The following is a 22,600-nucleotide window of genomic DNA, read 5'->3' on the forward strand; positions in this document are numbered from 1 at the left end:
AACAGGCAGGTATATATGCCAAACTACTAAAATGTTTCTAAAAAAAATTGTCGTTGATTATATGCTTCTGTTACCAGTAACCAAAGTAACTTCAGTATGTAGAATTCTAATAGCATCAGATCTAGATAGGCTGTAGCTTTAGCTTTCCTAATAAATCAAATGTGATCCTTTAATGATTAGTCTGGTAATTCTTCTAGTAAATCTAATCTTTGACTTTCTTATCACTGAACACTAGCTGGTACACTGACTGAAAAGCTGGTAACATTCAAACTTCAAATTTTCCATGCCGGACTGAATACCTGTGTGGCCCTAGATTGGCAAGTGGCACCGAAACAGCAACTTTCCCACACACAGTGGACTAAGACTTCACATTTGAATGAAGAGTTTTTGATGTGTGAATAGTTTTTGGATTGTTTGAACAACTGAGCTAACAAATAATACTTTCCTGACATAGCTAATGAGACATTTCACTCAGTTGGAAAGCAAAAGTAGCTATATATATGAGCAGACCTTTCCTATAGTGCTAAGCTATATACATTATTGTGCTCAGTTGGTTTAAAGCAGTGTAGATAGCCATCAACAATTTTCCTAGTGCATTTTTGTAGAAGCATAATTGCTTATGCTGTAAGAATGTTGGTTAAGCTGACTAAGATCAACATGAATAATTGGCTAAATTCAGCATAATAATACTTTACAGTGTCATCACAGTATACTACATAATACATGTAAGAGTCTATTCTTTCACAGGCATAGCAAAGTTTACAAGGAGAATCCTGGGATAAAAAGTAGCAAGGCTTGCTTAATGGATCATTGTGCGTGTCCATGACCTATTTTTGATTTTGTTTTCGGATAGAAACAGCCCAAACCGGACCGCTTCTTCTTGCCCATATCAAAACACATGAAACATTTTTCAACTTGACTGTACAATATAAAAATCCGTAACGTAAAAAAAATATGTGAAAATAACACCGTCTATTAAACACGGTGCCATAACTTCTGCATACTTTGATTTATCATATATGGTCCATCAGAATCCTTGATGAATGGTGATTTGAGTAATGTATAGGAGTTTGTGAAGTGATCAAGAAAAAAGGAAGGATAAAGACTTGTATCGCCAGATTACATGTTCAGGTACGTAATAATACAGCAGAAAAGCCTGTTTTTTTGTGTGCTTTGCAATCTAATCCTGTATAATAATCAGTTAAGCACTTACTTCAGGTAGATTCTTAATCAGTAAGTGTTGCCACGTAGAATGATACCAAGTTTAGCAAATGCGGTTGAGGGTAACATGCTGCGTTTTGGGGTTTTTCCCACCCAAGTAATTAAATTCTCTATATAATAGGAAATTGTATGGGGCGCATATTACGTAGAGATTATGGGTGCTAATGACTGCTTTTGTGTCTTTTGTAGTTAGTATAAAATACATGTATTTTACATAGGACAAGATTTGATGGCTGTCGACAAGGGTTTTAAACCAACTGGTTTGACTAAACTATGAATACCAAAATGGCATGGAATTGATTTTAAGCTGTTTTATTACATAATCCATAAGGTCTAATGGTAAAACTTGATGTTATGCAAAATTTTATTTTAGATCACTTCGGTTTACAATTCTCAATAGCAAGTTTTGGTATGCAAAATTCCATTACACATGCACAGCCATACAAGATTGTGCTCAGAGTTAGGGTTTTTGGAGTGTGATGCTTGTTGCTAATAAAATCTATCCTTATTAAACTCAGTATAGGCTGAGAAGCTTAACTGTGACTTTGTTGCAAGGTGGTTTTTTGCTCCCTAATCATTGTACGTGGGCGGATTAACCACTCTAATAGAGCAGTTATGTAAATACTCTAATAATGCAGTCAAGTGTACATCTGATAACAACAATCCTTGCAGTGAATTTGACAGTTGCATTAGGAGATTCTGTATGTACATATTATGTAGCAATTTGATCAGTTTCACGTGTGAACTAAATGTTGACGGCACTATGCAGAATGCAAAATTACTCTCTATATATTCACCAGCTACACAGTATTTGACTTTGTTGCTGTGAATGTGTGTGCATGCAAGATTAGCTACTCTACAGTCTACAGACTAGCTGTATATCAATGGCGGATCCAGCATGGAGCATTTGGGGCAAATGTCCCCCCAACCCCTTCCTTTCTGGAGGAGCTGTACTTCTCTTGATCGAAATACTAAACCTTATCAGGCTAAAATCAGTTTGTATAATCCATGAAAAACATACATATTATTACAAACTTACCTGAAAGTAAAGTCAAAGCTGTCACCCAGCAACTTTGTGCATACTAAGCTCCTCTAAAATAATTGTGTTGCTGGTGTTTAAGACATTATAACCTTTTTAAGACTTCACAACCATCTCCAAAAGTCAAAATGGCAAAATCATCAGTAAGACACTACTAAGAGGTGATTTTTGGAGAACAAGATCACTGTGAAAGATGGCAGTACTTTCAATAGGATAAAATCCAATACCAGAGAATAATGGATATGCCACTAAGAAAAAGTACAATTCCATTGATGTAATTACGGCAGTGTTTATATAGTTTCTGTCTCAAAGTAAAATAATGATGACAAAACAACAAATTAAAGTGAAATGACACAAACAAAACCGCAATTGTTCTAATCAACAAGAATATGGCTTTCCACTAAATGCAGCTCAGTGGAGACAGCAGGGAGCTATGTTGATTGTAGCTTTCTGCTCCCATGAATGGCCAGTACAGAACGTAATAGTGAAAACGACAAAGCACAGTGCATGCAGGAAAGTGTCTGGTTGTAGGAAGTACTGTGCTTCTGTGACAAAGCAATCTCACTCCTGGCACTGAAAGGCTTCAGGTTGAGAGCTATGCAATTTCACACACAAACTTATCAGCTGAAAACTGTGCCGGCGTTCTCCACACAATGGCCTGCCAGGCCCAATGCAAAACTACTGGTAGCTGAGTGCCGGTACATTAATGGTGTGGCAATGGCATAATGATGTGTAACACAATACTGTACAACATACAGAAGATGCAGTTTATACCATAGAACTGTATGCAGCAATGTATTATTGGCATTGAACTCTGGAGATGGAAATAATTTAGCTAGCAGCTAAGTAAAGGATGAACAGAAGTATACAAAATAATACAAATACACAACAAACCATCATGTTAACAAACATACTCTTAATCTTGTTCATCATACGGAGTGTGCCCACTGGCACCTGGCATGGCGACTTGGTCCTCACTGCGCCACCTGAAAACAGCTTAGAAACATTTAAACATACTTGTAATCTTCTTGTTTACGTGTAAAGTAGCTTCTGGCTCTCCTGCAATCACTCTACAGATGTTTGCTAATCTTCTCCTTCGTGCAATCTGTAATTAAGCAAGGGTGTGGTACTGGGCATTATATAGAATTACACATATGTTCAAGTCATCAGCACGAACAGGCGCAGCGATTATATGTTTGTGCCTTCGTTCACAGGCGAATCTATCCCCGATTAGTTTATGTCTCCTAGGCCTCGTAGTTTTCTCAAACATTAATTATTAATTAATTATTTATTTATTCATTATTTATGATGTAATTTTAACTGCATTTCATATTATTCTTAGTACTTAGTTGTATAATAAAGATGACTGCTCTATTAGAGTATCTTGATCTTGAGAGGATTTCAAGGTCATGAAAATGGCTTCTTTGCAAGCTAGCAACCACCAGAACCGTTCATTTTAAGGTTTCATTGTGCTTTTTAGCAATGCAAAATAAAAGGCTCCATGAGGTTTCTAGAAAGCAGCACAGGAAGTGGTTTTAGAAAAATAATGACAATAACGACATGCAATGCGGGTGCCCAGATGTGATGCGGGCAGAGGACAGGAAACTACACTGTCATTTGGAGTGGCCTAAAGTGTAAGTGTTTTTTTTATGTACTGAGGCAACTTCCTAGAGCTATACAGGGCCACCTTCAACATTTGATTCAGCTTCAGTAAATGTATCATTAACTACATGTATATTAACTACTATAAAGTTGTACTGCTGATTAATGGTATGAACCAATGGTATATCAGAATGCTTTGGCCATGCATGTGACAAAAAATTCTTTTAGTATATCATTCAGCAATTTTATACAAAATAATACACCAAGCAAGAGCTGAAGTAGTAAGAGCCAGTTCATCAAGTAACTATAGCTACTTTCAAACAAGTAAATTGAATTTTGCCAATATGTGTAAGATAAATCCTGTGACATCTGAACAAATAAAATGCAACTATATATATATATATATATATATGTAAGGATACTTCTCGTATCACAAACTAATAGAGATGGGAAGATATATTGATGCATCGCAATATCCAAGATAGTGATAGAGGTATTGATTTGAACACAATATACATAGTTGTGTAAGTTAAGGTAGTACTACAATTGTAGGAAAAGTTTGGTTCTTTTGTCAGTTGTGTCCACATTCATTTAAAATTATTTTTGCTTTAACTCTTAAAGCTGCATAGGCCGATATGTCTGCCGTTTTTAAAAGTACATAAAACGCATAAATATTATTAGTAATGCATGCTTGCAGCACAGACAAGCTTGTCTGATGTTATTAACTAAAAACCTGGAAAGTTTATTCATTGGGTTACTTGCACAAGTATAACTAATGGTTGTAAAAACAATCGCTCACTTGTTATGATGCCATGAAGAATGGCAACTGTATTTCCTACTACTTCACATGCATCGTGTCCGTAGCCATCTATAAAAATGTTTAACTCATGTGAGCTTTATATGGCATGATTTGTAATTGAACGGTCCTTACCAGAACTCTGTAGGACAAACTGTGAAGAAGTTATCAACTGTTTTCTGAAGGTATGCAATGAATTATTTTTGTGTTTTGTGACAGCTTGAATTCACGGCAAGTTTTGGCCTAAAGCTTTCGCCAAAGGGTAAAACTCTAGGTATTGTGTTATTCCTTATTATACATGGATAGAATGGTACAAATTGTGTAACCTCAGCAATTACTGTACGGAAGTTACAGCACTTTGTTTACAGTTGGCCTATGCATTTTCAGTGCACTTTTATTAATAATTGTGTGTGACTTTAAGGGTTAAGCAACCTAACTAAAGGTGACAGCTATAATGTCTGCTGCCATACCCACCCACCCAGCTACCTGCTCCATGACACATGTATGTACTTAATTGGGGACTTTGACATCTTACCCCACCACTGGGATCGCTGAGCTATCATTATAGTCTACTAAAGAATACCTTATTAGGAAGTTGGGACAAGCTCCTTTTCCTGTAAATGTCTCCTGTCCCCTACTACCCATTTACCTCAAGGGGTGGGAATTTCGAAGATGAACAGGTAGCCACCAGGATAAACTTCTGTGGTTGTTAAATTTGAAGGATACTAACATCATTTCCTCCATATCTCTATTAATACAAGAATAGTGATCTACGGTAAATAATTGGATATCAGTTTAATGTACCACTCTGCGTGGGCAGTTCAAAGGCACCGCCAGTACATATAATTTGCATATTGCACTGCTGCAGACTGCAGCGAGTGCATTATAACTTATAATGTACTGATTGCAGTTTTGTAGACCGCAACAAGTGCATTATAAGGTATAATGCACCGACCGCAGTGCAATATACAGATATTGCACTGGCTGCGGTTTTGTGCAGCATAGCACAAGTGCTGGTGGCCAGGACCACTATGACACCTCACCTAATAGGTGGAAATACAATTCACAGATCACTCGAATTCTTTTATATAGCCTGACATGTAAAGGTAGATTGTGGGCCATAACGTCACCAATATGTATAATGTTTACCAAGCAGCCAATGGCGATCGAAAAAACCAATGCGGTGGCCACAACTCTAGTCTACATATATATAAACGTACTTATACACCTTACTAGTCTGGTGCCACCTTAGTCCAGATTAAACTGTAGCCCACTTCGACAATGCATGCAATGACTCAATAAAACTGTTATATTCTAAATAATACTTGCCTTTACATTCAATTGTGGTAACCAGTTTTTGTCATGCCACCAGATTCAAGTTTAGCCAGTGCGAATAGTAAGAATTAGACCAGTATCGTTGAGTAGTTAGGTTTTGTTTACTTAAGCCGTCTGTTTAGCTGCTTTTTTCGCTCAAGAGAATCACTATGGTGATTAGTCTGGCGCTTAGTCTATATGGTGATTGAGTGATCACGCCAGCATGCTGAGCAATACATGATGAGTGTCAAACAGCGAATGCAGGTTAGTGATATAACGTTATTTACCCATAGCGTACTAGCCTTCAATATCTCAGGTGGCTGCAGAGGGAACGTCATCACAACGTTCGGCCTGGTTACCCACAATCGATGTTAGAAACCTGATTTTTATAAGTGGTACAGCTGTCTTGTGAGATTCTCCCCACCTATTAGGTGAGTGGTACATAACAGTTATACAACGTGCACTCATGCTCTGCCTGTATAAACGCACTTGCCTTTGGGCCTAGTGGTTTTTAGGCTCGTGCGTTTATATCAGGCAGAGCACTTGTGCCCATTGTATAACTATGTATTGGTGATATCAGAAATTATCTGATAAATTTTACTGACCCTGATGATAAAATAAGGCAAATACAGGGGCATCAGAGTAAAAAGTAAGGCTGATTCTGGGGGAACTTCCCAGGAAAATTGAACATTTCAAGATGTTCTTTGGAGGCTGTAGCTAGCTAGCAAACTAGCACTGCTAGTTAGCTAGCTACCTGACAAGTGTTTAATGATATAACTGAACACTGCCAAAAATCACCTCCATATTACTGTTTGACTCTTAAAACTTACCACTGGAATTTATTAATTAAGAGATAAACTGTAATGAATGTTTCCAAAATAGCTACAAAGAGAAACAAAAATATAACGGTAATAATTCTTAGAGGCGCCTAACACGGATAATGTCAACATGAAGCTGTTTTGAGTGAAAACAGGTTAGTTATATTAAGTGTTGTTTCTGTCAATTGTTGCCATTAAATAAATACATGTTCACTACTTTTGGTTTTGACTTCATTAAGCTTGAAAGAATTCCAGCCAAAAAGTGGTGAGGTTCTGGCCTCACTGGTTGCGCCTACTCTGACACCCTTGAAAGAAAGTTTTAAAATCGCAATTTCATAAAATGTGATGGAATCTGTAAGAACCCCATAGTGTTTGTTAGTGTAATTTTCGAATTCCATTTTGTTACATTTTCTTTATCCAGATAGTCAAAGGAATGGCCAACCGAAGTTTCAGCCCTAGAATCTAAGAACTTTCAAAGCTACAGTGCTACAAAGTGGCAACAGCAGAAAAATTGATTCGTACAGTGACAATATGGAAAATAAACTACAGGCGCTTAAATAAACGGTCATAACTTTCAAATACAGTTATCTACCAAGATGCAACTTGCATCGTCTGTTTCTCCCTTAACAGGCAAATCCATTGTTGGGTAAGTTTTGTCTTCTGGGCTATTCCTACAACCATGACGAAGGCAAAAACGTGAGAAAAATGATAACGAGCTGCTTGTCCAACGTAAGGCAAACTAACGTTCATATCTTCTGGGAGTACTGACACGAAACGAACTCCTCTTGCTTTGGGGATCACAATGCTACCAAGGTTTTATTCCTTCATTGTGAAACAAACGCTCAAAATATTTATGAAATTTTTTTGATTTCATAAATATTTCACCCATTGCATCTATTGCATTCTGCTATAAAATTAGGCTTGCACTAACGTATGGGATTCTTGCAGATCCGGTCACAACTATGTATGGAATTCTGATTGACATAAACATCGGATCAGTTATCTGTATAAGCCATTATGTTATAGTTGAACCCCACCACCAGTAGGATATTGTAGTTATCAACCTGAGGCCAAGGTGTTGATAACTATATATCCTACAAGTGCAGGTGGGGGGGGGGGGGGGGGGGGGTTAACAGGCTTCTATCCCACACTTTGAAGCAGTCACTTTCACCAATAATGTGTCAATAAGGCTAGATAAGCATGTCAGTTGTGTATGGCTTCACTTATTGCTGAACTTGTAGTTTTATACTGTGTATGGCTTCAAGTTTTGCTGAGCTTTTAGTTTTACAATGTGTATGGCTTTAGTTTGCTTTGATTGCACTTCTTTCAACTGATTGTGTTAATATAATATTATGTTGTCTTCCATATATGCACTGCATGGGGTTTAACTACCACATACTCCCAGTTTTTTACTTTGATATAGGGCTTCAGTAGGACAGAAGTGAGTTCAATATCAGCCAATCAACAAAACCTCTTATTGGTTCACCGCTACTATTATGCTGTTCACTTGACAGTATAACACTGTTGCAGCAGAGACAGATTTCATGGGAAAGTGAACCTCACACATATCATAACAGAGGTTGATAATATACACACATATATATATATATATATATACATATATGTATAGAGGTTGATAACATACATACACGTATATATATATATATATTATATATAAATACCATAGGAGGGGTGCAAAGCACTAAGTAGCTATAAGGCAAGGCAAAGTTAATTCACAGTTTATTGTCACTGCCTGCGTGGTATTGCAAAGTTAATTCACAGTTTATCATCACTGCCCGCATGGTATTGTAAGATTGTTCCAATTTTTTCATTATTCCCAACAGTTGGGCACACAACTGAGACAGACAAGTATTTTCAAGAGGAGAAAGTTTTGCAATTTTTGTGGATTAGCAACTATCCATGAAAATCCCCCCACAAAATTTAATCGAAATGGTATTGTTTGAACATTATAAACGCCTGAAGAAGCAAACATTTCCCCTTTTGGATGGTGGCAATCCGCACCTCAAAAAATATCCTGCTATGTTGTGATAATACAGATGTAGCCTAAACTGTACCTTATGATTTACTCTGCACGAATATCTCACAATCTGAGATATGAGAGTGCCAGGTACTTTGTTGCTTATACCACCTACCAGTATTCAGTCTGCATAATATCATAGTTATATGTGTGATCTAGTAGTGATTCTCCATTGTAGCTACTTGTATAGTGAAATGGCAGCGGCGATAAACTACATTATTGCTGCATATGGATAAAACTGAGGGTAAATCAGCTGAAACGTAGCTCAGCATTGACTCCTAAAGCATACCACATTTCATTCCCCATAATGAAAATGACCGGCTGCCTTCATGCTTTTTAAAACCATTGAAAATAAACTGTGAATCAACTTTGCTTGGCCTAATCCACCCTAATTGTGTCTCATATAGTACATATATAAACTGTCATAGGGACAGTACCACCGCAAGGAGTGTCTCACTCGCGTAATTTGCCACTATACAGAGAATATAGGGGAAAGCAGCGGCCTGCACTCACCTTGTTTCGACTGATCGTGTCTATTTTGTTTATGACATTAGACGGAGTTCGCGATCGTGGAGGAGATGTGTACACAATATCGTGCTCTGTTTCATCACTGACTACAGACTCTACTTCACTGGTAGAAAACCTTTCTGTGGACTTCTCAAATCTGACGCTTTGCTTTTGCTCATCAATCTGCACTGAGGCTCGTTGTGGTCGCTTTAGTAACCATCCAGGGCTTTCATCATTATTATTCTTACCAGCACCAGTCTCCGCAAATGATTTAAACCAAGTCAGTTTATCGCTGCTCATTGTTTGTGGTGCTATGGTTAAATGGAACTACTGTGTTTGTAGTCTCGTGCAGACCCGGCCTACCGGCTCCTACTCAGTAGCGGGTAGTCGAGGCTGGCGCCGCTGACCCTACACAGTAAAAACAAACTAGTGAAGGTCACTACTAAATGTAGTGAAGGTCACTACTAAATGTAGTGAAGGTCACTACTAAATGTAGTGAAGGTCACTACTAAATGATTATTATTATGTATAAAACACAATATACATAAAAATGCAACTGGTAGCTGTAAACTGTCGGTGGGGACTATTCTACGGAACGGAACGGAACGGAACGGAACGGAATGATGGACTAAACTACGGAACGGAACGCTTTCTCAAATTGAAGCTTGCAACTTACCATTGCTGAAACTGCCCTTACGAGTTATCAGTGGCACCTCCAGTGGGTGATTAAACATAAGATAAAAAGAATTAAAGGATCGATTGTGGGTTCTTGTTGGTTGTCATTAGTAACGAAGTATTAATTGTGGGATGAGCTGTATCAGTGATGTTCATCCTTGGTTCATCTACGGATATACCAAGAAGGGCACTTCATGTGAGCTGGTTTGCTCATTTTGACTTTAGAAAACAGTCTGGGCCGGCTTTTCAAGTCATATGTCAGTGTACAAATAAAGCAAGCAGGAAGACACTGGTAGCTAACAGGAAAGAGCCAACTAAATTAAAACTTGAAGAATTTTGTGCAGTGTGAGAGGAGCAAATATTTTGGCAGATCGAAAAGGGGCTATATTCTGCGAACATCATTGAATTATATGCATGGAGTTATTAACAGCCGGTGCAGTGGACTAATGTTGTATTCAATATAGTGAACTGATTTTTTCTGTTGCACAAATTCAAGGATGTGTCTGACTGCTAGCCTTGAATCAGGCCAAATGCCAAAACTCCAAGATCAACCAAATCTCAATTATAAGCCTAGCTATGCATGTGAAACCATGCCCATAGCCACCAGGCAAATGTGATTTGGACCAAGATGTGTGTGTAATTTCAATGTATCTAGTCAGACCGGAAATGGAACACTCACATTAATTACATACCAACTAAGAATCCTAGGATTTCTTAAGTGTAACATTTCACATGCTTCACTTCAAACAAAACAGGTTAAATTTGTTCATCTATTTTCAAGTGATTCCCAGTCCAGCTGCATGGTCCATGAAATTACAGTGGGATCACATGCATTTGTTACAGTGTGGGCTGCTCTGTGTTGGATCTACTCTAGAGTTGAGATGTCAAGGTAGACTGCCATGTACCGACACTATTGTAGCATATTTAAGTGGAGGACAAATGAATACAGTAATGCTAGATTATTTAAGTATACAAATTTTTCATAATGAAATTGATATCCCATTTTGATTTGTACCTCCACTTTGCAACATATTCAAGAACAAGAAGTTACCACCCTTTTAATCTCCAACCGCTGTCATTAAATAACCAAGATCTCACCAGTCCTTGTTTTTTCCATCTACAATTTTGCTTTGGAACAATAATTATCTAAAGGCTCTAATTCATATTTAGTATTTAAATCTGTAATTCACCTTGTTGTGGTTTTACTAATTTTATTCTTCATTTCCTTTGAAGTTGTACAGTATAGGTAAACAAAGATAAATTTTCTCTCCCATCTTATTCTAGGACTGAGAAAAATTTAATTATTTGTATACAGGCTCAAAATTGAGAAAATATAAAGTAAGTAACTAATATTATACAGTCAGTTTGCTTTTGGATATTTAATGTCTCCAACTGTAACAAAAATTCAATGAATCCATGCATGCATCTCATCGCTGGTTGTCTGAACATTCTGCAAGTGATACCTCACTCAATCAACCATATATTCTGTTTATTAGACTGAATAAAGTCATGATCACCTAGACTTTTCCTGTCACCAGTAACTTTCTAGTTAATTTCTCTGTGGATATTATGCTCTGAAACTGAAGAAATTGAGTGGTCTTCTAAACTATTTATCTTGTCAAGATCACCAGAAGCAACTGACATCCAATCAGCTACTGTATTGTAGTAACAAAACTTGCCTTGGTCATGCAATACATGAATTGAAGAGACCTGCTTGATATATCAGGTAATAGAACAATGCACTGCATGAAACAGCTATTAATATTCTATTATTATCCTATTCCATTTCCTGGAAGTTCCACTGATGAATGCAACTTCAGCAATGATAGCGGCTAGACAAGCTGTAAGTTTTGATTCAGAAAACATTACATTCTGTAAAATAGACCCCATCCTGGATTCAACTCACTACTCAGGCTAAGATATCTGACATTATGTAGTCCACTATTCTGTTAATGAATCATTGATGTTCACACAATATAGCCTCCTTGAGGTATCTGAATGTTTGCTCCTCACGCACTGCACAAAATTCCTCAGATTCTGTTTAGCCTGACAGAGTTGATTCAGCTTGTCACCATACTTGTTTCCTTTGTAGTGTAGCTACATACTGCCGGATTTATGCCTATTAGAAAGGCTGAGCCCCAGATTGTACATTCTAAAGTCAAAGTAAGCAAAAACAACTCACATATTAGCAAAAACAAGTCATGCATTAAGTTCCCTACTTAATACATCAGAAGATAAACAGCAAGAACCCACAATCGATCCTTAAGTTCGTTTTATCTTTCTTGGGATACGTTTGTTTACCAGCTGGAAGTGCCACCGATAACTTGTACAGCAATGGTAAGCTGCAAGCTTCAATTTGAGAAAGCATTCCGTTCCGTAGTTTAGTCCATCATTCCGTTCCGTTCCATAGTTTAGTCCATAATTCCGTTCCGTTCCATAGAATAGACCCCACCTAAACTGTCCAACTCGGATCTATATCTATCTATGTATTATTATTATTATTATTACTGAGCAGTCAGCCCTGCTGGTGTGCTCAGATTTGCCCAAATACATGCAACAATTACAATAATGATTGTAGTCCAGTTCTAAAAATCATCATCTGCAACTTCAATAAGACCTACTGCTAAGGAGTTCCAATCATTAATTGTTCTTGAAAAATAACTCAGTATTTTGGTGTGCTGTGGTAGATACATGTGGTAAGATGTAGTGCAGTGGATGGTACTGTCTCGTGGATCGTGATGTCGGTAGGTAGTATGGAGGAATTGTAAGTGATATCTGTTGGTAAAAAACTTTGTGTAATGTTTGTAGTCGAGATAGTTTGCGGCGAGTCTGGAGAATTGGCCATGAAAGCTGATTTAACATTAAGGTGACAGAACTAAGTCTACCATAAATCATTCATTACCCAGCGTGCTGCTCTTCGTTTTATTTTTTCTAGCTCTACAATATCTCCAGTTTGGTGAGGGTCCCAGACGTCAGATGCATATTCTAGTTGTGGCCTGACCATTGTTAGATAAGCAGATTCTATCCTAGATCTGAGCTCTGCGAAGTATTGCAGCATGCAGTTCCCAAAATGGCAGTTTTTTGAAAAATATAGGGGTTAGGCTTTTGTAGCTGGAGGTCCTTAAGAAATCTGCTAAACTGCTTTGAAATTATTATTATTATTATTACTAGGACCGCGTCACATACAACCAAGTACATACACCAACGCTGCAACCTACCCATTGGGCAAGTATAAACAGTTCCATAGGCAGCACTCAGAGCCAGTGGCGTAGCCAAACCCGGGCAAGCCAGGGCATTGCCCGGGCATCAGACTTCTTTGCCCCACCATCAGCTCCTAGAGTAATTATAAAGACGTGGGCTGGATAGCTCGAGATTTTGCTAATGTTACTTAACTAGTCACTGTACAAGAATAAGTATAGCACAACTTATACAACACTCACCGTGCCATTTTCGCCGATGGTTTCCTTCTTTTTGGCTAAACAGAGATGGGGTTATCCAAGGGATTTTCCCTCCGAGTAACTTGATTGTGCACAAATAGAGGAGGCAATAAATAGAAGCAAGATCACGTGATTACAAAAAACTGCGCAGCATTGTGGCAAGGAGTGAAGGACAAAGAATTGGTTTCACTATAGTGGGCTGGACGGTTTACATTTGGATTAAGTAATCACGGTAGCTATTGGTGTGGTCAAAACTCGGGAGGCAAAGCAGTCTAGAGGTATTTGTGAAATTAGCACCCATCTATCCGTGTGGATACTGCTCAGTTCAAACGGTATGGAGTACTTGTTCAGTCAGCAATTCTTTTCTTTTTGTTTCCACTTTTCTAGGCTAACAACTGTAGTGGCAGAGCATTAGTCATCACGTGATAGAGCGCCTCGTGCTTTAATTCAAGAATCTTAGTAGTCTGGTATTAAGACACATGTAGCTAGATGTATGTAATGTGTTAGAAGGCCAATAGCTAGCTAGGCGTTCGCTTCTATTAGGCTGATATTAGTCATCTTGCATACAGTAGTGTAGGATGATACATAATGCATTTTAAAAATGTTATATTGATGTCCATATGAAGATGGGCATTTGTATGTGTGTTACATAGGAAATGGCTTGCCCACCCATTGCCCAGGCATGGCGAAAAGTCTGGCTACGCCACTGCTCAGAGCAGTGTGCGTGTACTGGTGGAAATGATACATATGCATACGTACACAGTCAAGGGAGTTTAACTGGCATCAGAAAACCACAATACTATAAAACACAACCTACACAAAAACCAAGTTAAGTTAGTTATATTGAAAGTAGCTATATATTGTAGGTGTGACGTGTCTCTCAAGATGACTCAGCAGTGAAGTGAGGCTATGCAGAACAAGGGACATGGTGAAGGCACAATTAACCCCAATCAAGCCAATATGGCACAACAGACTCTGTTGTAACTAGAGGCCACAGGTAGGGTCCGCAACGCGAAAAATCGATATCCTCCAATCAACTACCTAACTATTGTCATGTGTTAGGCTAAGTGTAATTTGAATAACACCAGCGTGGCAGCCAAGTTTGTCACTTTCTTCTGGTAGAAAACGATACAAATGTCTTAAAATCGAGGGGTCCGTCACGACCCTAGAATCCTGTACGAGATTCAGGATTCCAGATTCCAAGCAAAATTCCGGATTCCAGATATCCAGTTACAGCTAGCTACGGAACTAGCTGTGAAAAACTCAATAATACTAGGTTTTCTGAGCGTAAGGATGATCCAGAAAGCTGCTTTTTATCTTGTAACAAGCAAGTAACTATATAGATCTAATGTTTACAAACTTTGTATACAATCAACTCAATTCAAAACAGATTATTAAAATTCAATAATTATAATATAAGCACAATGACAATTAGCTACCTCGACAATTACAAATACATGATGTGTCATACAATAATGTAAACAAGTAGCTATAAATGTTAGCTACCTATAGATTCCACTCCTTAAATTTGCTGCATTCAACACAGTACCACAATTTTATATCATCACAGTAGTCCACACAAGCAGCATGAAACCATTTATTACATCTATCGCAGCATACCATCTTGCAGCCATCATCTGGCATTTGACATATGCAGTGAACTTCAACTACTTCAGTGCTTAAAATCCTAGACTTATGCTTGCGACCCTGTGTGGAGGGGAATTCTTTTATCTGGCAAGTTTCTAGAATCTCCTGTAGATGTGATCGCAAATGTAGATTTGAATGCTTGGTATTATAATTCTTCAAGACCAAAACTTTGTGACCTGGAGGAAATTCAAACGAGGACCCAGAACTAGTAGTAGGCATTCCAGTATCCGAGATTTTTTAATAAAAAAATTCTCCGTATATTCCCCAATAGAACCCTGGCACAAAATGACAACTCGTGTTCAACTTGGGATTGCTCCGTCGTCCGAGCTCCAATGAGGGTGAAAATCGCTGTGGGGTTTGTCCACATGCTGATCATCATGAAAATCTTAGTTTTATCGTGCGCGTTACATATAAGTAAGTTTTGTGTTGTTTTGTAATCTTTTCAAGCCTTGTAATGTATGTAGAATACTTTAAAACTTTAAAAAACGTACGGTTGGGTGGAAGGTAGTCACTGGTGCTTACTTTAAAGTGCGTAGTTACTTCGCTCGGGTTAGCGATTTTCAGCTCCAGAGCAATTTTCTGATGGTTGTGTCATCAGCTCAAAAGTATAAACCACTTCAAAGTCGGCATAACAATGCCATAATTGAAACCACAACTCCACCTTAGGTATTGTTGCATGATTGTGGCACCTCCACTTTAGTTGTTTACCTTTATAAGTTGTTAACTTGATGTTTTTACCAACTTGAGATAGCCACTTGCCTATGGGCATACACCACTGTATTGAGAAGTGTGCAGTAGGTGAAACATATTTGCTTACCACAAAGCATACAAAGATTGCTGAGATCCAATAAGACCTGAAGTTACTCTCATTACATGTACAAACTTGCAGCTAGAAGCAACTGCAGTTTCAAGATAGTCCAGATTGCTAGATGGCTTCCTGATTCAATTGTGCCATTTTCCCCTGTAAAATGTATGGGGAGCCCTGGAGAAAAAATGTACCTTTTTTCAGTTTTTAAGCACTGTGCATGCCAAAGTAGCTAATTCCAACCCAACAAACTATATATTTCTGAGATCAGCAATCAATACTCTATCTATTGAGCATATAAAAAGCCCGTTTTTCCAAAATTTTAAGATCAGTCTGGAATGCCTACTAGTAGGTAAGAACTTGCTGTGCATGCTAGGATCATGTGAAAATTGTTTCTCTACAAATGTTTCCATTGTTTTAACAGAATCTGCATGTATCCATGTAAGCAATAGATTCTTCCGTGTCAAATCCTGATGCAAGAAAACATTTCTGTACATATCCTGGTAACCTTTCTTTCATCAATGATAACAACTCTGGTGAAGAAACATCCGGCGAGGCAAAATCAGAATCACTACGAACAAAAACTAAATAAAAAAGCCATCAAAAATAAATTTTTAAAATGCATACCATCACTGCATGGCCACTGAGCTGGCGAGGGGCGAGGCTCTGGGTTAGCTATCACACTATTGCTCGCTGCTCACTAGGCTACTGGTATCTCGAGTTAGACACAGCTACGCAATCAACCACGTCGCCTCGCACGTCGCCTCGCACGTTCTATCTCTCTTGAATCCGTAAAAAAGTCAGCTCAAACACTTTGAAGTAACGTTCAAAGTTATAGGTTCAAAGAACAACTCGGGCAGAACAGGCCAGCGAGGCCCAGATACAGAACGTATAGGCGCGCGCTATTAAAATATCCGGAAGCCTCCTGAAATAAACGGACTTCTATCGAGCCAAAGATTCCAGATTCCAAGGCAAGATTCCTGATTCCGTGTGGGATTCCGAGGGATTCCAAACGAGTTGTACGGGATTCCAGCTCGTGACGGAACCCTCGCTTAAAATCACGTGATTTTTCGTTGCAGCAGTTCGTAGGGTTCTTCGTATGCCACGATATTCACTCTCAACATTCTTCAAGTAGTCTATCATCAACTCAAAGTATTGGTGGTTTGATTTTATTGGTCAATTTCTGGTGGCAGCACGATCTGTGCAGCTTTTTGGCGTCAGATAAAATGTTTCTTGTTCTGGAGCACAGGACAAGCAGAGCAGCAACTGCGCCGTGGGTCAGCAATGACCAGTACTAGGTAAAGTACCTGCATGCGGAGTATAGTTATAATTGAAGCTTGTTAGCCATCTGGCTGAACCATCTATATGCTGAAATTCGGCCAAAATGACGGTATTTTTGCAAACAAATACCAGAAAGGTTGATACATCAGTGAGACAGTCTCCAACAGCAAGGATACGAAGCTTATAAACACCTAACAATACGGCTATCTCGTCCAGTAAACGCATATAGAGCAATCCAATGCATAAAATAGGCACTCACGTGATCGATATTCAAATCTCGGAAAATACAACCATAATCTATTTCAATGGCATTAAAATCACTTGGAATCAAGTGACAATCAGTTTGTGTGCATTAGGTTCAACATCTCGATTAGCCCAGCAGTCTGAGACTCTCCCTATGATGCCATCACAGCATAAAACGCACCTGCACTGGCCCAGACCATGCCTGAGTGAACAATTAACACAAATATTTACAAAAGGAGCACACTGCATGGTTCCTATTCAGAAATGAAAGCGATTTCATGGGTATTTTCGTGATTTGAATTTCGATCACGTGAGTGTCTATTTCATGCATTGGATTGCTCTATGCGTTTACTGGGCGAGATAGCCGTATTGTTAGGTGTTTATAAGCTTCGTATCCTTGCTGTTGGAGACTGTCTCACTGATGTATCAACCATTCTGGTATTTGTTTGCAAAAATTGCATCATTTTGGCCGAATTTCAGCATATAGATGGCTCAGCCAGATGGCTAACAAGCTTCAATTATAACCATACTCCGCAAGCAGGTACTTTACCTAGTACTGGTCATTGCTGACCCACGGCGCAGTTGCTGCTCTGCTTGTCCTGTGCTCCAGAACAAGAAACATTTTGTCTGCCGCCAAAATGCTGCTCAGATCGTGCTGCCACCAGAAACTGACCAATAAATCAAACCACCAGTACTTTGAGTTGATGATAGACTACTTGAACAATGTTGAGAGTGAATATCGTCGCATACGAAGAACTCTACGAACTGCTGCAACGAAAAATCACGTGATTTTAAGACATTTGTATCGTTTTCTACCAGAAGAAAGTGACAAACTTGGCTGCCACGCTGGTGTTATTCAAGTTACACTTAGCCTAACACATGACAATAGTTAGGTAGTTGATCGGAGGATATCGATTTTTCGCGTTGCGGAACCTACCACAGGTGATGTGCCAGTGTATCAGCGGTGTGGCATTGGCACAGTGTCGGATCACAGTCTATATTATGCATACAGCCATGCACAACATACAGGAGATAGTAACACATTGTTGTATATGCAGCATTGCATTGGCTTCTTGTTTAACTATTAGGCCACTCCAAATAAATTCTCTGTTTCCCGTCTACCGCCCGCATCTGGTTACTGTCAGCTCTAAATTATTCCATTATTCCGTATTCTTCCATTACTTTCCGGTTATTCTTGCATACTGACAGACTCAGTAAAAGCTATCTTGAAACAATGTAAGCTCACGTGTCAGCAGTGCTATCACGTCGGCACAGACTTCACATTTGTGCTATTTTGCAACTTAAAAAGGAAAGAACAAGCTTATTATAATAACATGTAACAATTTGCTTGCAATTTATTTGTAAATCTTTAATATTTGTTACTGTATGGAAAAAGTTGATAGCTAGGCCTCAGGGGCGGAGGAGACACCTTTATTTAGGGGAGGCTCGGGGTCTAGCTTGATGATACCATGGACTAGCTGTAAGACGAAGACCAAAAAAAGGCAACTGACAATAGCTGCCTTCCACCAACTATATCTCCTTATTTATAACATATAGTGTGCCATTACACTGTAACATATATATCACTGCAAAGTATCTGCCCCCTCCCCCACAAAACAAAAGTTTTGAAAATCATTCATCTTTTAATGTTCTGGAATGAGGTAATAATTAACTTTTAAAGTGGAGCATCTACTATAGTGTTCCCATTGTGCGTGAGAGACAAATATAGCACGAGGCAAAGCTGAGTGCTATACCAATATTTCGTCTCTAGACCACACTTTGAGTGCTATATTTGATGTACAGCATGAGCCTAGGCAGTGCTTTAACTGGTGTAGAGAAACATCAACTTGAGGTACACACAAGACACACAAAACAATTATAACTCACGGAGTAGTCTTATCATGATTGGTAGAATAGCCACTGTGCCAGTGTTGCGCCTGTGCAGCACTTTCATTATTCCTTTGTGGACTTTGATGAGTCTAGTCCCATCTTTTTAACGACTAAAAGTTTTCAATTGTGGTACTTCCAAAAACATATTTCCATGAAAGATTTTAAATTTTAAACCGGTAGATTTAAAATTTTTATATAATTCACTTCTATGTATGTAATTGTGTGTATTTAATAATTGAGTATTTTTATACTGAGCAGTTTTTCCTTCAAAAAATAAAAGATATATATATATATTTCCATGATATTCCTAGTTTATGTGAACAAAATGTAGTAGGAACTTTCTGACCACTAGCAACCATCATTGAAATCTTCAAGTACATATGTCTATAAATTAAACCCAGTGGTTCTACTCTTACTGGTTGGGTTGACTGGTCAGCCAGTGCAGCTCAGGCTATCAGCCTAGACTAGCTTGGTTGATTGCAATTGATTGGTTGTACTGGGTGATTAATCACAACTATATTATTAGCCTGCAAATAAGCCTATAACTTCTGTATAGCTGGAAAGTTTGGTGGGAAGAAACTTTGGCAAATAATTGCTGTGATAGGATTTTTTATTTATTTTTTTATTTTTTATTTATTTTCCAAGAAATGTGCAGCCTCAGTTTGAGGACTAACGCACATATGAAACATGCATACGAAATGTTTTACAATGTGATTGATTATGGGATTACTGATTGGTAGGGGAAAGTAATAAAAAATTCAGTTGGTGCTTAAATATTTGTAATGATTGTTGTTGGATTAGGTCAGGTGGGAGTGAATTCTACAGTCTTATTGATCTAGGGAAGAATGAATTACTGTACTGATTGGTCCTTGCATAGATGTGATGAAATCTTTGGTCATGTCCTCTGGTGTTGGAAGTGACAGGGATTAAATCAATAGGAGATATATCAATGAGATTATGAACAATTTTGTAGAGGAGGATGATACTAGATACTTGTCTGTGGTGTTCTAAACTGGGAATGTTAAGGTCAATGAGCATGTTGGATACGCTGCTGAAACGTGAGAAGTCAGCCTTAATGAATCTGGCAGATTGCCTCTGTACTCTTTCAAGCTTATCAATATATCTTCTGATTAAGGCAAGAAATGCAGACCTTCAGTGCTGGTCACTGTAAAGCATTAATACAATACAATACAATACAATGGTTTGGCGAATTATTTAGTAGCTAATACAGATGTGTTTTGGACAAATGGTTTGGTAGATTTTAGTATAGCAGTGAAACACCACACTCGCCAATTCACCAAACTTCCTTCTACCAAACTGTATGGCTATACAGCAGCGTTGAAACCGGGTCAGGTCATCCGGGTCACATTTTCTCCGGGTCATCCGGGTCTGACCCGGTTTACAATTTATCCGGGTCTGACCCGGATTGGATCACGTGAGAAACGAAATTGTTCGTTTGACGACGTGGAAACTTATAAACGCTATCGCGTAGCTCTTTCGTAAGCCAGGCCCACTTATCGCATTACCAACATACGCTCAGCCACGCTCATTTGTTAGTAAGTGTAGTATGTAGCACGAAATTGAGGGTATCTATGGTGAGGGGTAGCTATTGTCAGTAGGTGAAGACCTTTTTTTTTTTAATTTTTATATATATATATATATTTTTTTTTATTTTTAAAAAAAAAAAAAAATTTTTTTTTGGTCTTCAACCTACAGCTAGGCTGAAGTTGCAATATTTACTCAACACGAATCGAACGCTCAAAATGTAGACTCGTTCGCTCGCTCGAGACTAGCCGAAACACGTCTCGGCTTTAATTAATCCGGGTCACATCCGGGTCAGTGGGTCATCCGGGTTAGCAGTAGTGACCCGGTTTCAACGTTACTATACAGTACCTGATATAGAATTTAGGGTCTATAAAAATGTTCTGTAACCGCCCAATATAGAATAATTTCATTCCGTATGACTTTATAAATCCATTTTTGCTTTGATCCTAAAAAGCAAGGATCAAGACACGGTAGTGTGTCGTGCGGCCCAAGAAGGCGGTGCGCCACACCGTGAGTATATTAACAGGAAGAAAGTAAACGCGATTTTCACACCTTTGTATCTCAGTAATCCCTTATCTGATTGAAACCAAATTTGCTACATTGTTGCCTGCCAGCTAGGGGAGTCTACATTCCAAATTTGAAGGAACTCGCTTTAGCCATTTCCGAGATATGAGCTGCCAAAGTTTCGATTTTTTTCTTGTTTTTTTTTCATCTTTTCGCACACTTGCAAAAATTGTTATAAAACGCAAACGCGTACTCCGATCGCCTTGAAATTTAGCACACAGAAAGGGAGTCCAAAGGCGAATCCTAGTATCAAATTTGGTGGAAATCCGATGAATGGTTCAGGATTTATGACCAATTATTCGCATAAAACAAGATCGATTAATTTTGTTGTCATGCCTACAGGGTAAACCGCTTCATGGAAGATGGAGTAACCATCGTAGGAGTGCCTTTTGGTGGTTTGAAAGGAATCGAGATAAAGACCATGGAGATATGACACAAAACCCAACCTGTGTCACAATTACGCGATCAATTTTTATGAATAAAAAGTATTAGTTTTCACACCTACTAGGCAAACCGCTTAGAGCAATGAGCTGAAAATCGGTGTATAGCTGGAATAATCTTCATAGAAAGTGCTTGCAATAGTACAGAAGAATCAGAATACAAACCACTGAGTTATGGAGTTCGGCTACACTCTCTAGGAAATTCAGCTACAAACAAGTCACTGTGGAGAGAGTTCAGCTACAAAGAAACTACATTGTAGAGAGTTCATCTATACAAATAAGTTACCCTATAGAGATCAGCTGCAAACAAGTAACCCTGTAGAGATTTCAGCTACAGACAAGTCACTTTATAGTTTATACAATGTTCAGCTACAAGTAAGTCACTCTGTAGAGAATTCAGCTACATACAAGTCACTCTGTAGAGAATTTTGCTACAAACAAGTCACCGTGTAGAGAGTTCAGCAACCAAAAACCACCCTGAAATGAGTTCAGCTATACAAACAAGTTACTCTGTACAGAGATCAGCTAGAAACAAGAGAGAGCTCAGCTAGAAGAAGTCACCCTGTAGAGATCTCAGCTGCAAAGAAACCCTGTAGAGAGATCAACTACAAACAAATCACCCTGCAGAGCATTCAGCTATAAACAAATCAAAGTTCAGGTACAAGCAAATCACCCTATATAAAGTTCAGCTACAAAAAAAAATCACTCTGTAGAGAGTTCAGCTACAAAGAAACCATC

At 38.5% G+C, this 22,600-nt stretch overlaps 1 protein-coding gene and 1 long non-coding RNA gene across 5 annotated transcripts in view; one reads left to right on the top strand and one right to left on the bottom strand.

The window, feature by feature from the left end:
* Nucleotides 1-14,147, bottom strand: part of LOC136268357 (1-phosphatidylinositol 3-phosphate 5-kinase-like) — a 60,060-nt gene extending 45,913 nt beyond the window's left edge. For 3 of the 4 annotated variants that reach the window (XM_066063689.1, XM_066063696.1, XM_066063681.1), the window contains exon 1: nucleotides 9,342-9,697. In XM_066063689.1, the coding sequence (XP_065919761.1) occupies nucleotides 9,342-9,635 (294 nt within the window). In that variant the 5' untranslated portion in view covers nucleotides 9,636-9,697. Of the gene's footprint in view, nucleotides 1-9,341; nucleotides 9,698-13,450 lie in introns of those variants that run through there. The other variant, XM_066063699.1, reaches the window with a different exon arrangement.
* On the top strand, nucleotides 13,275-14,072 carry LOC136268385 (uncharacterized). The gene is made up of 2 exons (XR_010706995.1): nucleotides 13,275-13,779; nucleotides 13,835-14,072. It is a non-coding gene; the product is annotated as an uncharacterized lncRNA (long non-coding RNA).
* Nucleotides 14,148-22,600: the final 8,453 nt, after the last annotated feature.

Source organism: Dysidea avara, chromosome 1, assembly GCF_963678975.1.
Source record: "Dysidea avara chromosome 1, odDysAvar1.4, whole genome shotgun sequence".
Lineage (NCBI taxonomy): Eukaryota > Metazoa > Porifera > Demospongiae > Dictyoceratida > Dysideidae > Dysidea > Dysidea avara.